Source organism: Salmo trutta, chromosome 23 (genome assembly GCF_901001165.1).
Source record: "Salmo trutta chromosome 23, fSalTru1.1, whole genome shotgun sequence".
NCBI classification, from domain to species: Eukaryota; Metazoa; Chordata; class Actinopteri; order Salmoniformes; family Salmonidae; genus Salmo; species Salmo trutta.
Genome location: NC_042979.1, coordinates 48,731,627 through 48,747,895, shown reverse-complemented (window position 1 = coordinate 48,747,895; position 16,269 = coordinate 48,731,627). Strand labels below are relative to the sequence as shown.

Below are 16,269 nucleotides of genomic sequence, written 5' to 3'. Positions count from 1 at the left end.
ACCATCCAGGAAGAGTTTGGTGACGAACAATGCCTTTTCCAGCATGATGGAGCACTTTGCCATAAGGCAAAAGTGATAACTAAGTGGCTCGGGGAACAAAACATCGATATTTTGGGTCCATGGCCAGGAAACTCCCCAGACCTTAATCCCATTGAGAACTTGTGGTCAATCCTCAAGAGGCGGGTTGACAAACAAAACCCACAAATTCTGAAAAACTCCAAGCATTGATTATGTAAGAATAGGCTGCCATCAGTCAGGATGTGGCCCAGAAGTGAATTGACAGCATGCCAGGGCGGATTGCAGAGGTCTTGAAAAAGAAGGGTCAACACTGCAAATATTGACTCTGCATCAACTTCATGTAATTGTCAATAAAAGCCTTTGACACTTATGAAATGCTTGTAATTATACTTCAATATTCTATAGTAACATCTGACAAAAATATATAAAGACACTGAAGCAGCAAACTTGGTGGAAATTAACATTTGTGTCATTCTCAAAACTTTTGGCCATGACTTTAGTTTATATCGAGGTGGAGTTGAGTTTTAATAACTGGTCGCACGATTTGCTAGCAACAACATTGAGTTACCATCAGTCGATACTTGTAAATATTCTGAAAACGCTCACCTGTATCTATGTTTGTCCTATCCAACAGCGGTCCTTCTGCGCAGTGATAAAATGTATACTTTTTTAATAGAAACTTTCATTGAGATTACAACCACCAACTTTTTCCTAATTTGTGTTGCTCGTACATGGTACTGCGTGAACTGAGATTCAATTGGCACATGCATTATGTGATGAGTTGAGCAACACAAATGAGGAAAAAGTCAGTGGTTGTGTAGACATCCTCTCTGGTGTCTATATTACAATATATCCTCTCTGGTGTCTATACTACACTATATCCTCTCTGGTGTCTATACTACAATATATCCTCTCTGGTGTCTATACTACAATATATCCTCTCTGGTGTCTATACTACACTATATCCTCTCTGGTGTCTATACTACAATATATCCTCTCTGGTGTCTATACTACAATATATCCTCTCTGGTGTCTATACTACACTATATCCTCTCTGGTGTCTATACTACACTATATCCTCTCTGGTGTCTATACTACAATATATCCTCTCTGGTGTCTATACTACAATATATCCTCTCTGGTGTCTATACTACACTATATCCTCTCTGGTGTCTATACTATAATATATCCTCTCTGGTGTCTATACTACAATATATCCTCTCTGGTGTCTATACTACACTATATCCTATCTGGTGTCTATACTACACTATATCCTCTCTGGTGTCTATACTACAATATATCCTCTCTGGTGTCTATACTACAATATATCCTCTCTGGTGTCTACACTACAATATATCCTCTCTGGTGTCTATACTATAATATATCCTCTCTGGTGTCTATACTATAATATATCCTCTCTGGTGTCTATACTACAATATATCCTCTCTGGTGTCTATACTATAATATATCCTCTCTGGTGTCTATAGTATACTATATCCTCTCTGGTGTCTATACTACAATTTATCCTCTCTGGTGTCTATAGTATACTAGCCTCACTGGTGTCTATAGTATACTAGCCTCTCTGGTGTCTATAATATACTGTCCTCTCTGGTGTCTATACTATATCCTCCCTGTGTCACGTTCTGACCAGTAAAGGGGTTATTTGTTATTGTAGTTTGGTCAGGACGTGGCAGGGGGTGTTTGTTTTATGTGGTTCGGGCTTTGTTGGGCTATGTTCCTATGTAAGAGGGGTGTTTGTTTAGAGTGTTCCGGGGTTTTGGTTAATGTTCTATGTTAGTATATTTCTATGTTCTAGTCTTTCTATTTCTATGTTTAGTTGATGGGGTTGACCTTCAATTGGAAGCAGCTGCTCTTCATTGCTTCTAATTGAAGGTCATATTTAAGAGGGGTGTTTTTGTCATGGGATTTGTGGGTAGTTGTCTCCTTGTTTAGTGTCTGAGCACAGCACATGACAGGACTGTTAGTGTCGTTCGTTGTGTTTGTATACGTGTTTTGTTTGTTTTTCCTTCTTTTTACCAATTAAAGAAGATGAGTATACACGTTCCCGCTGCACCTTGGTCCAATCATTACGACACCCGTTACACTCTGGTGTCAATACTATTCTCACTGGTGTCAATACTATTCTCACTGGTGTCAATACTATTCTCACTGATGTCAATACTATTCTCACTGGTGTCAATACTATACGATACTAAACACAGCAAAAAAAGAAACGTCCCTTTTTCAGGACCCTGTCTTTCAAAGACAATTCATAAAAATCCAAATAACTTCACAGATCTTCATTGTAAAGGGTTTAAACACTGTTTCCCATGCTTGTTCAATGAACAATAAACAATTAATGAACATGCACCTGTGGAACGGTCGTTAAGACACTAACAGCTTACAGACAGTAGGCAATAAAGGTCACAGTTATGAAAACTTAGGACACTAAAGAGGCCTTTCAACTGACTCTGAAAAACACCAAAAGAAAGATGCCCAGGGTCCCTGCTCATCTACGTGAACGTGCCTTAGGCATGCTGCAAGGAGGCTTGAGGACTGCAGATGTGGCCAGGGCAATAAATTGCAATGTCCGTACTGTGAGACGCTTAAGACAGCGCTACAGGGAGACAGGACGGACAGCTGATCGTCCTCGCAGTGGCAGACCACGTGTAACAACACCTGTACAGGATTGGTACATCCGAACATCACACCTGTGGGACAGGTACAGGATGGCAACAACTGCCCGAGTTACACCAGGAACGCACAATCCCTCCATCAGTGCTCAGACTGTCCGCAATAGGCTGAGAGAGGCTGGACTGAGGGCTTGTAGGCCTGTTGTAAGGTAGGTCCTCACCAGACATCACCGGCAACAACGTTGCCTATGGGCACAAACCCACCGTCGCTCGACCAGACAGGACTGGCAAAAAGTGTCTCACCAGGGGTGATGGTCGGATTCGCGTTTATCGTTGAAAGAATTTGTGTTACACCGAGGCCTGTACTCTGGACCGGGATCGATTTGGAGGTGGAGGGTCCGTCATGGTCTGGGGCGGTGTGTCACAGCATCATCGGACTGAGTTTGTTGTCATTGCAGGCAATCTCAATGCTGTGCGTTACAGGGAAGACATCCTCCTCCCTCATGTGGTACCCTCCCTGCAGGCTCATCCAGACATGACCCTACTATCCTATATCCTCTCTGGTGTCTATACTATACTATCCTATATCCTCTATCGTGTCTATATTATACTATCCTATATCCTATATCGTGTCTATATTATAATATCTTATATAATCTCTGGGGTCTATACTATACTATCCTATATCCTCAGTGGTGTCTATACTATACTATATCCTCTCTGGGGTCTATACTATACTATACTATACTATATCCTCTCTGGTGTCTATACTATATTAAAAACTGGGTGGTTCGAGCCCTGAATGCTGATTGGCTGTCAACCATGGTATATCAGACGTTATACCACTGCTATGACTAAACATTTATTTTTACTGCTCTAATTACGTTGGTAACCAGTTTATAACAGCAATACGGCACCTCGGGGGGTTTGTGGTATATGGCCAATATACCACGGCTAAGGGCTGTATCCAGGCACTCCGCGATGCGTCGTATGTAAGAACAACCCTTAGCCGTGGTATATTGGCCATATACTGTACCACACCCCCTCGGGCCTTATTGCTTAACTATATTCTCTCTGGTGTCTATACTATAAAATCTCTGGTGTCTATCCTGTTCTATATCCTCTCTGGTGTCTATCCTATTCTATATCCTCTCTGGTGTCTATACTATATCTTCTCTGATATCTATCCTATATCCTCGCCGGTGTCTAGTGTCTATCCTATTCTATATCCTCTCTGGTGTATATCCTATCCTATATCCTCTCTGGTGTCTATCCTATATCCTCTCTGGTGTCTATCCTATATCCTCTCTGGTGTCTATCCTATATCCTCGCCGGTGTCTAACCTATCCTATATCCTCTCTGGTGTCTAACCTATCCTATATCCTCTCTGGTGTCTATCCTATATCCTCTCTGGTGTATATCCTATCCTATATCCTCTCTGGTGTCTACCCTATCCTATATCCTCTCTGGTGTCTATACTATACTATCCTATATCCTCTCTGGTGTCTATACTATACTATATCCTCAGTGGTGTCTATACTATACTATATCCTCTCTGGTGTCTATACAATCCTATATCCTCTCTGGTGTCTACCCTATCCTATATCCTCTCTGGTGTCTATCCTATATTCTCTCTGGTGTCTATACTATCCTATATCCTCTCTGGTGTCTACCCTATCCTATATTCTCTCTGGTGTCTATACTATCCTATATTCTCTCTGGTGTCTATCCTATCCTATATCCTCTCTGTGTCACGACTTCTACCGAAGTTGATGCCCCTCCTTGTTCGGGTGGTGTTCGGCGATCAACGTCACCGGTCTTCTAGCCATCACTGATCAGTTTTTCATTTTCCATTGGTTTTGTCAAGTCTCTTTACACACCTGTTTCATATCCCAGTAATTACATGTTGTGTATTTAACCCTCTGTTTCCCCTCATGTCCTTGTCGGAGATTGTTTGTTATGTTATGTACGTGTTGTTGATGTATCGGTGTGCGACTGGTTTACCCGGATTATTTTTACGTTGGTTTTTGGAGTTAGTTTTGTTAATAAATACTCCATTTTTTAACCACTTTGGTTTCTCCTGCGCCTGACTTCCCTGCCACCTACATACACGGATTATGACACTCTGGTATCTATCCTATATCCTCGCCGGTGTCTAACCTATCCTATATCCTCGCTGGTGTCTATCCTATATCCTCTCTGGTGTCTAACCTATCCAATATCCTCTCTGGTGTCTATACTATTTCCTTTCTGGTGTCTATCCTATATCTTCTCTGGTGTCTCTCCTATTGTCACGATTCCCACCGACGGTGGCGCCCCCTCCTGCTCGGGTGGCGCTCGGCGGTTGTCGTCACCGGCCTATTAGCTGCCACCGATTCCCTTTTGCTTTTCCCTTTTTTTATTTTGTGACACCTGTGGTCAATTAGCCATTAGAGGGGCTATTTAGTTTAGCTGGCCCGCTCCTGTTCGTGCGGGATTAATGATTGTTTCTTTGACAGACGGCTTATGTTCGTGTCGACGTTGTTTTGACACCGTATGTACTTTCTCCCCTGTGTGTGGGAACATTTGTTTTTGTGTGAGTGTATATTAAAAACACCACTACCCTGTGTTCGCTGCTTCCTGCGCCTCATTCCTCCTCCACGACTACCAAGCCGTAACAGAATCCCGCACCCAGATAAAAGGCATGGAATCAGCGGGAGCAGCGGCCACTCCTCTGCCCTCGATGGAGGAACGCGTACTCCACCACACGACAGTCCTCCATCGCATCGGATCGGCAATGGACCAGATGATGGAGAGGATGGACCGATGGGAGAGAAGTGGTATCCTCTCTCCACCTCCACTTCCCCCGATACAGCCATCTTCGCCCCCCATGACGTCTGGCTCTGGCGCGCTTCGTTTGGCGCTCCCGAGGGAGTACGATGGGGCGGCGGCTGGGTGCCAGGGATTTTTGCTCCAGCTTGAGCTGTACCTGGCCACCGTCAGACCTGCTCCCACGGGGGAGGAGAGCATGAGTGCCCTCGTTTCCTGCCTGACGGGCCGAGCTCTGGAGTGGGCTAATGCGGTCTGGAACGGTCCAGACTCGGCGAGGGACCACTACCCAGAGTTCACCCGCCGCTTTCGGGCCGTGTTCGACCACCCTCCGGAAGGAAGAGCGGCGGGTGAACGGCTGTTCCACCTCAGGCAGGAGACGAGGAGTGCCCAGGACTTCGCGCTGGAGTTCAGGACCTTGGCTGCTGGGGCGGGGTGGAACGACAGGGCCCTCATAGACCACTACCGCTGCAGTCTCCGGGCGGACGTCCGCAGGGAGCTGGCCTGTCGGGACACAGCTCTGTCCCTGGACGAGCTCATAGATATGTCCATACGACTGGACAATTTGCTGGCTGCCCGCGGGCGTTCGGAGAGGGTCCTGCCCGTTCCACCCCCGTGCACCCCCGCCCCTACCCCTATGGAGGTAGGGGGGGCCGTGCAAAGGGGCACCGGAGGAGGTGGCTCCTCCTGCACCAGCTGTGGTCGGAGAGGACACACGGCCGACCGGTGCTGGAGGAGCCAGTCTGGGAGTCGAGAAGGCAGGCAGAACACTTCTCGGTCACCCCAGGTGAGTCGGCACCAGATTCACCCAGAACCCCCTGTTGGTCACGTGTTCTTACCTGTTTTGTTTACTAATTTTTTTCCCTCTTCCCAGCATAGGGCGCTAGTCGATTCAGGCGCAGCTGGGAATTTTATGGACCGTGGACTTGCCATTAAGCTGGGCATTCCGCGGGTGCCGATAGATTCCCCTTTCCCTGTGCACTCCCTAGATAGCCGGCCATTAGGGTCAGGGTTAGTCAGGGAGTCTACGGTGCCACTGGACATGGTAACGCAGGGGAATCATAAGGAACGCATTAGTTTTTTCCTTATTGATTCGCCTGCGTTTCCGGTGGTGCTGGGGGTCCCCTGGCTGGCTGGTCACAATCCCCGTATTTCGTGGAAACAGGGGGTTCTCCAGGGGTGGTCAGAGGAGTGTTCAGGTAGGTGTCTAGGAGTTTCCATAGGTGCCACGTCGGTGGAGAGTCCAGACCAGGTGTCCACCGTGCGCATTCCCCCTGAATACGCCGATTTGGCGATCGCTTTTTGTAAAAAGAGGGCGACTAAATTACCACCTCATCGACAGGGGGATTGTGCGATAGATCTCCAGGTTGACGCTGCGCTTCCCAGGAGTCACGTGTACCCCTTGTCACAGGAGGAGACTGCGGCTATGGAGACATATGTCACGGAATCCCTGGGACAGGGGTACATTCGGCCCTCCATCTCACCCGCTTCCTCGAGTTTCTTTTTTGTGAAGAAAAAGGAGGGAGGTCTGCGTCCGTGCATTGATTACCGAGGTCTAAACGCTATTACGGTGGGGTTTAGTTACCCACTACCTCTCATCGCTACGGCGGTGGAATCATTTCACGGAGCACAGTTCTTCACAAAACTGGATCTCAGGAGCGCGTATAATCTGGTGCGTATCAAGAAGGGAGACGAGTGGAAAACCGCCTTTAGTACCACATCAGGCCATTATGAGTACCTCGTCATGCCGTATGGGTTGAAAAATGCTCCAGCCGTCTTTCAATCCTTTGTTGACGAGATTCTCAGGGACCTGCACGGGCAGGGCGTGATAGTCAATATCGATGACATCCTGATATATTCCGCCACCCGCTCCGCGCATGTGTCCCTGGTGCGCAAGGTGCTTGGTAGACTGCTGGAGCATGACTTATACGTTAAGGCTGAGAAGTGTGAGTTTTCCAAACGAGCCGTCTCCTTTCTGGGTTATCGCATTTCCACCACGGGGGTGGTGATGGAGTGTGACCGCGTTAAGGCCGTGCATAATTGGCCGACTCCAACCACGGTGAAGGAGGTGCAGCGGTTTTTAGGCTTTGCCAATTACTACCGGAGGTTTATCCGGGGTTTTGGCCAGGTAGCGGCTCCCATTACCTCACTGCTGAAGGGGGGGCCGGTGCGTTTGCGATGGTCGACGGAGGCGGACGGAGCCTTCAAGAAGTTGAAGACGCTGTTCACCGACGCACCCGTGTTGGCGCACCCGGACCCGTCTTTAGCGTTCGTAGTGGAGGTGGACGCGTCCGAGGCTGGGGTGGGTGCCGTGCTATCACAGCGCTCGGGTGTGCCATTGAAACTCCGCCCCTGCACTTTCTTTTCGAAGAAGCTCAGTTCGGCGGAGCGTAACTACGATGTGGGGGACAGGGAGTTGCTAGCAGTGGTTAAAGCTCTGAGGGTGTGGCGGCACTGGCTTGAGGGGGCTAAACACCCCTTTCTCATCTGGACCGACCACCGAAACCTGGAGTACATCCGGGCAGCGAGGAGACTGAATCCACGTCAGGCGAGGTGGGCCATGTTCTTCGCCCGGTTTAGGTTTACCATCTCCTATAGACCGGGTTCCCTGAATACTAGGGCCGACGCGCTGTCCCGTCTCTATGACACGGAGGACCGGCCCATCGATCCAACTCCCATCATTCCAGCGTCTAGGCTGGTGGCCCCTGTGGTATGGGAGGTGGACGCGGACATCGAGCGGGCATTGGTGTTAGAACCTGCGCCTGCGCAGGTGCCCTTGGGGCGCATGTATGTGCCGCTCGGTGTTCGTGATCGTTTGATTCGGTGGGCGCACACGCTACCCACTGCGGGTCATCCTGGTGAGGCGAGGACAGTGCGGAGTCTAAGGGGGAAGTACTGGTGGCCCACCTTAGCTAAGGACGTGAGGTCCTATGTCTCTTCCTGTTCGGTGTGTGCCCAGAGTAAGGCTCCTAGGCATCTACCAAGAGGGAAGTTACAGCCCCTCCCCGTTCCACAACGACCATGGTCGCACCTGTCCATCGACTTCCTGACAGATCTTCCCCCCTCTCAGGGGAACACGGCGATTCTGGTGGTTGTGGATCGGTTCTCTAAATCCTGCCGTCTCCTCCCATTGCCCGGTCTCCCTACGGCTCTGCAGACTGCGGAGGCCCTATTTACCCACGTCTTCCGGCACTACGGGGTGCCGGAGGACATTGTCTCTGATCGAGGTTCCCAGTTCACATCCAGGGTCTGGAAAGCGTTTATGGAGCGGCTGGGGGTCTCGGTCAGTTTGACCTCCGGTTATCACCCCGAGAGCAATGGGCAGGCGGAGAGGGTGAACCAGGAGGTGGGCAGGTTCCTGAGGTCGTATTGCCAGGACCGGCCAGGGGAGTGGGCGAGGTATATTCCCTGGGCTGAGTTAGCCCAGAACTCACTTCGCCACTCCTCTACTAACATATCACCCTTTCAGTGTGTGTTAGGTTACCAGCCGGTCCTGGCACCATGGCACCGGAGTCAGACCGAGGCTCCTGCGGTGGAGGACTGGGTCCAGCACTCCAAGGAGACCTGGAGAGCCGTCCAGGACTCACTAAAGGAGGCCAGTGCGCGGCAGAAGAGGAGTGCTGACCGCCACCGCAGTGAGGCGCCCGTGTTCGCACCGGGAGACAGGGTCTGGCTCTCGACCCGGAACCTGCCCCTCCGCGTGCCCTGCCGGAAGCTGGGGCCGCAGTGTGTGGGGCCCTTCAAAGTCCTGAGGAGGATAAACGAGGTGTGTTATCGGTTGCAACTCCCTTCCTATTACCGTATTAACCCCTCGTTTCATGTGTCTCTCCTCAGGCCGGTGGTAGCTGGTCCCCTTCACGAAGATGAGGTGCCGGAGGTCCCTCCGCCCCCTCTGGACATCGGGGGGTTCCCGGCATACAGCATACGGGCCATACTGGACTCGAGACGCCGGGCGAGGGGCCTACTGTACCTCGTTGACTGGGAGGGGTACGGCCCGGAGGAGAGGTGCTGGGTGCCGGCGGCGGACGTCCTGGACCCATCTATGTTGAGGGAGTTCCACCACCTCCGTCCGGATCGCCCTGCGCCTCGCCCTCCGGGTCGACCTCGAGGCCGGTGTCGGCGCGCTGCGGGAGCCGCGCGTCAGGAGGGGGGTACTGTCACGATTCCCACCGACAGTGGCGCCCCCTCCTGCTCGGGTGGCGCTCGGCGGTCGTCGTCACCGGCCTATTAGCTGCCACCGATTCCCTTTTGCTTTTCCCTTTTTTTATTTTGTGACACCTGTGGTCAATTAGCCATTAGAGGGGCTATTTAGTTTAGCTGGCCCGCTCCTGTTCGTGCGGGATTAATGATTGTTTCTTTGACAGACGGCTTATGTTCGTGTCGACGTTGTTTTGACGCCGTATGTACTTTCTCCCCTGTGTGTGGGAACATTTGTTTTTGTGTGAGTGTATATTAAAAACACCACTACCCTGTGTTCGCTGCTTCCTGCGCCTCATTCCTCCTCCACGACTACCAAGCCGTAACACCTATCCTATATACCCTCTGGTGTCTATCCTATATCCTCTCCGGTGTCTAACTGTCACGGGAATTTTTCTATCCCAATGATAATAATTAACAATCAATAAGCCTTGGCTAATTCCCAAGGTTTGTAAGACACTGGGTTAAGAATAATTAAGCAAGGATTCATCTTTCTGCAAAAGGTCTGTACAGTTTATTCAGTGAACGTTCTGAAGTACATTACACAAAGAAGTTCATTTTATGCTCCCTCCCCGCTTACGCACATACCTACACACAAACAATAGATATCCTACGCACATCCATACACACGAACAGTAGGTGAATAGTATCCCTCCCCGGACTTCTCACCACTGTTAATCACTATCCAGCGCTGCCTGTTCCTTTCCCCCGAGATTAGAGGAACCTTGAAGGCTACTCCCTGTTTCTTCCAAGCCTCTTCAGGTCGGGTCACACACACATGTCTACCGTTCCCTTAGGCCCACTAACACACACACGTTTCTCTTCCTCCCGGGCCTCTACTAGACCTTATGGGACTTACGTTTAGTACTTTAATTATTCATCACACATGCTACATATCTACTAATTACTAATCAGTTACGTTTCAGGGAGGGATTCTTTATTCATTTACCTTTATTATATAATTTCCTTATCACTAACCTATCCTATATCCTCTCTGGTGTCTATCCTATATCCTTTCTGGTGTCTATCCTATATCCTTTCTGGTGTCTAACCTATCCTATATCCTCTCTGGTGTCTATCCTATATCCTTTCTGGTGTCTAACCTATCCTATATCCTTTCTGGTGTCTATCCTATATCCTTTCTGGTGTCTAACCTATCCTATATCCTTTCTGGTGTCTATCCTATCCTATATCCTTTCTGGTGTCTATCCTATCCTATATCCTTTCTGGTGTCTATCCTATCCTATATCCTTTCTGGTGTCTAGCCTATCCTATATCCTTTCTGGTGTCTATCCTATCCTATATACCCTCCGGTGTCTAACCTATCCTATATCCTATATCCATTCTGGTGTCTATCCTATCCTATATCCTCTCTGGTGTCTATCCTATATCCTCTCTGGTGTCTATCCTATATCCTCTCTGGTGTCTATACTATAGTATATCCTTTCCGGTGTCTATCCCATGCTATCCTGTCTGTTCTACCAGAGTTGCCCCCGGCCCCGTCCAACATCAGGAGCTGTAACATCACCGACACCTCTGCCATCATTACCTGGTCTCTGGTCGAGGGTCACTCCATTTCCAAGGTCATTCATTGATTGGTTGATTGAATGTATTTATTTAAATCATTAAAATGCATATAAAGCCTCTCCAGTCAGAAACACTATTCCTCACTTTTAAAACAGCTATCAAGGATTTAGCATAAGAAAGTAGAAAGGTTTTTTTTCCAATAAAATTCAATTATAAAAAAGTTACATATCCTTGAGGAGCGTTACTTATTTCCATTGTGAATCTCAGGTGATGCTGCGTTTCCAAGACAACGCCATGGCCGACTACAGCCAGCTGGCAGAGATCAACGTTCCGCAGCAGGGGGAGGGGCCAGGGCAGCGGGCAGCCAATCAGATGCAGTTCCAGCTGCGCGGTCTGAAACCTGACACTCCGTACGTGGTGGAGTTCTGGTCCAAGAACAACATGGGAGAGGGTCTAGAGAAACCTCAGATCCCCCTCCGGACCATGACGCTGCAGGAGAACTCTCGTAAGTTAGTTACCCACAATACCTTACACCTGGAAATTAGTTACACCCCCCCCCCCCCCCCCTCCTAGTCAGGGCCTAAAATTAACAACCACCACCTGTAAATTGCGGGTCGATTTTGGCATTGGTGTGGTAAGATGTCTATTTCCCCAGCCACGTTGGCAGGTGGTCAGGGTTCCACAGTGAGAGCATTTCATTCACATTTTTATCAAGTATGATCACATTAATAATAAAATAAATACTGCAGTAGATGTTTTCAATGTATTTTCATCTTACGCTCTGTCAAGAGACTCATCTGAAGGTAACCCATACAAACGAATGGAAGTATGGCTGGTGGACCAAAAATGTCCATTTTAGGCCCTGCTCACAGTACATCACACCTGTAAGTTAGTTACCCACAATACATCACACCTGTAAGTTAGTTACCCACAATACATCACACCTGTAAGTTAGTTACCCACAATACATCACACCTGTAAGTTAGTTACCCACAATACATCACACCTGTAAGTTAGTTACCCACAATACATCACACCTGTCAGTTAGTTACCCACAATACATCACACCTGTAAGTTAGTTACCCACAATACATCACACCTGTCAGTTAGTTACCCACAATACATCACACCTGTCAGTTAGTTACCCAGAATACATCACACCTGTAAGTAAGTTACCCACAATACATCACACCTGTCAGTTAGTTACCCAGAATACATCACACCTGTAAGTAAGTTACCCACAATATACCACACCTGTCAGTTAGTTACCCACAATACATCACACCTGTAAGTTAGTTACCCACAATACATCACACCTGTCAGTTAGTTACCCAGAATACATCACACCTGTAAGTTAGTTACCCACAATACATCACACCTGTAAGTAAGTTACTCACAATACATCACACCTGTCAGTTAGTTACCCAGAATACATCACACCTGTAAGTTAGTTACCCACAATACATCACACCTGTAAGTAAGTTACCCACAATACATCACACCTGTAAGTTAGTTACCCACAATACATCACACCTGTCAGTTAGTTACCCACAATACATCACACCTGTCAGTTAGTTACCCACAATACATCACACCTGTCAGTTAGTTACCCACAATACATCACACCTGTCAGTTAGTTACCCACAATATATCACACCTGTAAGTTAGTTACCCACAATACATCACACCTGTAAGTTAGTTACCCACAATACATCACACCTGTAAGTTAGTTACCCACAATACATCACACCTGTCAGTTAGTTACCCACAATACATCACACCTGTCAGTTAGTTACCCACAATACATCACACCTGTAAGTTAGTTACCCACAATACATCACACCTGTCAGTTAGTTACCCAGAATACATCACACCTGTAAGTAAGTTACCCACAATACATCACACCTGTAAGTAAGTTACCCACAATACATCACACCTGTAAGTTAGTTACCCACAATACATCACACCTGTCAGTTAGTTACCCACAATACATCACACCTGTAAGTAAGTTACCCACAATACATCACACCTGTCAGTAAGTTACCCACAATACATCACACCTGTAAGTAAGTTACCCACAATACATCACACCTGTCAGTTAGTTACCCACAATACATCACACATGTAAGTTAGTTACTCACAATACATCACACATGTAAGTTAGTTACCCACAATACATCACACATGTAAGTAAGTTACCCACAATACATCACACCTGTAAGTAAGTTACCCACAATACATCACACCTGTCAGTTAGTTACCCACAATACATCACACCTGTCAGTTAGTTACCCACAATACATCACACCTGTCAGTTAGTTACCCACAATACATCACACCTGTCAGTAAGTTACCCACAATACATCACACATGTAAGTTAGTTACTCACAATACATCACACATGTAAGTTAGTTACTCACAATACATCACACATGTAAGTTAGTTACCCACAATACATCACACCTGTAAGTTAGTTACCCACAATACATCACACCTGTAAGTTAGTTACCACTAAAACCTCAGATACCTCTCAAGCCCATTATGCCACAGGAGAGCTTCCGTAAGTTACACACCACACCACAGCCTAGACTCCGTCCACCCCCTACATGACCCTGTCCTCTCTCGTTGAGAAACCTCACACCCTCCTCTGAACCATGACACCACAGCAGAGCTCCTGACATTAGTTATCACATTACCTCGCGACGACCATGACCCAAAACGCTCACTCTACCCCCCCCATGAAACAGCAGAGCTCCTGTAAATTACCCACAAAACCCCTCAATCCACCATCCACCCCCTGCTTAGTTCAGATTACCCTCTAATAACCCCACACTTAGTCTCTTGCGACCAGACAAAATGCTATAAATCACGTAGCTGACAAGCGTGCATCATTTGGTTCTGGGTACCAGGATTAAAACTTTCTCAATGTGACACAACTAGGGATAACATAGTAAGATTTCACAACCCATGACAGTAGCCAACATATTTCCCCTAAAGCAAGACACCCGCACCTTGATGAATACTGCCACAGATAATTGTGCAACGTTTCGACCCAAAAGGGTCTTCATCAGGTTTAACCCGCATGAAGCTTTGAGCCAAGTTAGTGGATGTGCATACACAGTGTTTAAAACATATCGTCCTCTCCTCTTCCTCCTCCTCCTCTTCCTCCTCCTCCTCCCCCAGGTCTGGCTGGCCTTGGCAGCGAGGGTAACATGCTGTTCTATGCCATCCTGGGTTCAGCTGGCATGACCTGCATCACCATCCTGGTGGCCTTCTGTATCGTCCTGCAGCTGAAGAGAGCCACCGTCCAGCGACGCATGGTACAGGCCTTCCAGAATATAGTGGTGAGTTCTGGGTCGGCCTGACTCTCTTTTTAGTGCTGCCCGTAATGTCAATACATGAACACAGAGGAGAACCCTCACGAAGCAGTTACATTGTGGAGGAGATGTTAGTGGAGGAGGGCAGTATTCTATTGTGGAGGAGACGTTAGCTATAGAGGGCAGTATTCTATTGTGGAGGAGACGTTAGCTATAGAGGGCAGTATTCTATTGTGGAGGAGACGTTAGCTATAGAGGGCAGTATTCTATTGTGGAGGAGACGTTAGCTATAGAGGTCAGTATTCTATTGTGGAGGAGACGTTAGTGGAGAAGACGTTAGTGGAGGAGGGCAGTATTCTATTGTGGAGGAGACGTTAGTGGAGGAGGGCAGTATTCTATTGTGGAGGAGACGTTAGTGGAGGAGGGCAGTATTCTATTGTGGAGGAGACGTTAGTGGAGGAGGGCAGTATTCTATTGTGGAGGAGACGTTAGTGGAGGAGGGCAGTATTCTATTGTGGAGGAGACGTTAGTGGAGGAGGGCAGTATTCTATTGTGGAGGAGACGTTAGCTATAGAGGGCAGTATTCTATGCTACATCTCTATTGCTTCAGTACACACTCCAAACACAGATATATGGATGAGCGCAACAGTTCTAGAACAATCTATGATTTTCTTTTCCATTTGTAGAGAGAGGAGCCAGTGGTCCAGTTCAGTTCTGGCTCTCTCAACCTGCCCAGCAGGAAACATAAGAACCCAGAGCAGTCCGTGTCCTACCCTACCCTGGAGTGGAACGACATCAAGTTCCAGGACGTCATCGGAGAGGGAAACTTTGGCCAGGTGATCAAAGCTCGCATCAAGAAGGACGGGTTGAGGATGGACGCTGCTATTAAACGAATGAAAGGTGCTCCTTCAATTAATAAATGGATGAATTAATGAATAAATAGATTGAATGTCTCACTGTCTCATTATATTTAACAGAGTATGCCTCTAAAGACGACCACAGGGACTTTGCAGGGGAGCTGGAGGTCCTGTGTAAACTGGGCCATCACCCCAACATCATCAACCTACTGGGAGCCTGTGAACACAGAGGTAATATAATAACATCATCAACCTACAGGGAGCCTGTGAACACAGAGGTAATATAATAACATCATCAACCTACAGGGAGCCTGTGAACACAGAGGTAATATAATAACATCATCAACCTACAGGGAGCCTGTGAACACAGAGGTAATATAACATCAACCTACTGGGAGCCTGTGAACACAGAGGTAATATAATAACATCATCAACCTACAGGGAGCCTGTGAACACAGTTTAATCCAAACAAACCAAAGTGTTCTGTTATACTGAAATATAAATATGGGGGGTGGGGGGGACAATGCAATGAAGACAGAGAGAAGTATCTGTACCTGGCCATAGAGTACTATGAACTGATTCTATTACCTGGTCATAGAGTACTATGAACTGATTCTATTACCTGGTCATAGAGTACTATGAACTGATTCTATTACCTGGTCATAGAGTACTATGAACTGATTCTATTACCTGGTCATAGAGTACTATGAACTGATTCTATTACCTGGTCATAGAGTACTATGAACTGATTCTATTACCTGGTCATAGAGTACTATGAACTGATTCTATTACCTGGCCATAGAGTACTATGAACTGATTCTATTACCTGGTCATAGAGTACTATGAACTGATTCTATTACCTGGCCATAGAGTACTATGAACTGATTCTATTACCTGGCCATAGAGTACTAT

At 47.4% G+C, this 16,269-nt stretch overlaps 1 protein-coding gene across 3 annotated transcripts in view; it reads left to right on the top strand.

Annotated features, from left to right (window-relative positions):
* Positions 1 to 16,269, top strand: part of LOC115160173 (tyrosine-protein kinase receptor Tie-2) — a 74,231-nt gene that overhangs the window by 50,868 nt on the left and 7,094 nt on the right. For all 3 annotated transcript variants that reach the window (XM_029710554.1, XM_029710553.1, XM_029710557.1), the window contains 5 exons: positions 11,142 to 11,239; positions 11,451 to 11,688; positions 14,367 to 14,527; positions 15,187 to 15,400; positions 15,478 to 15,588. In XM_029710554.1, the coding sequence (XP_029566414.1) occupies positions 11,142 to 11,239; positions 11,451 to 11,688; positions 14,367 to 14,527; positions 15,187 to 15,400; positions 15,478 to 15,588 (822 nt within the window). The remainder of the gene's footprint in view (positions 1 to 11,141; positions 11,240 to 11,450; positions 11,689 to 14,366; positions 14,528 to 15,186; positions 15,401 to 15,477; positions 15,589 to 16,269) is intronic.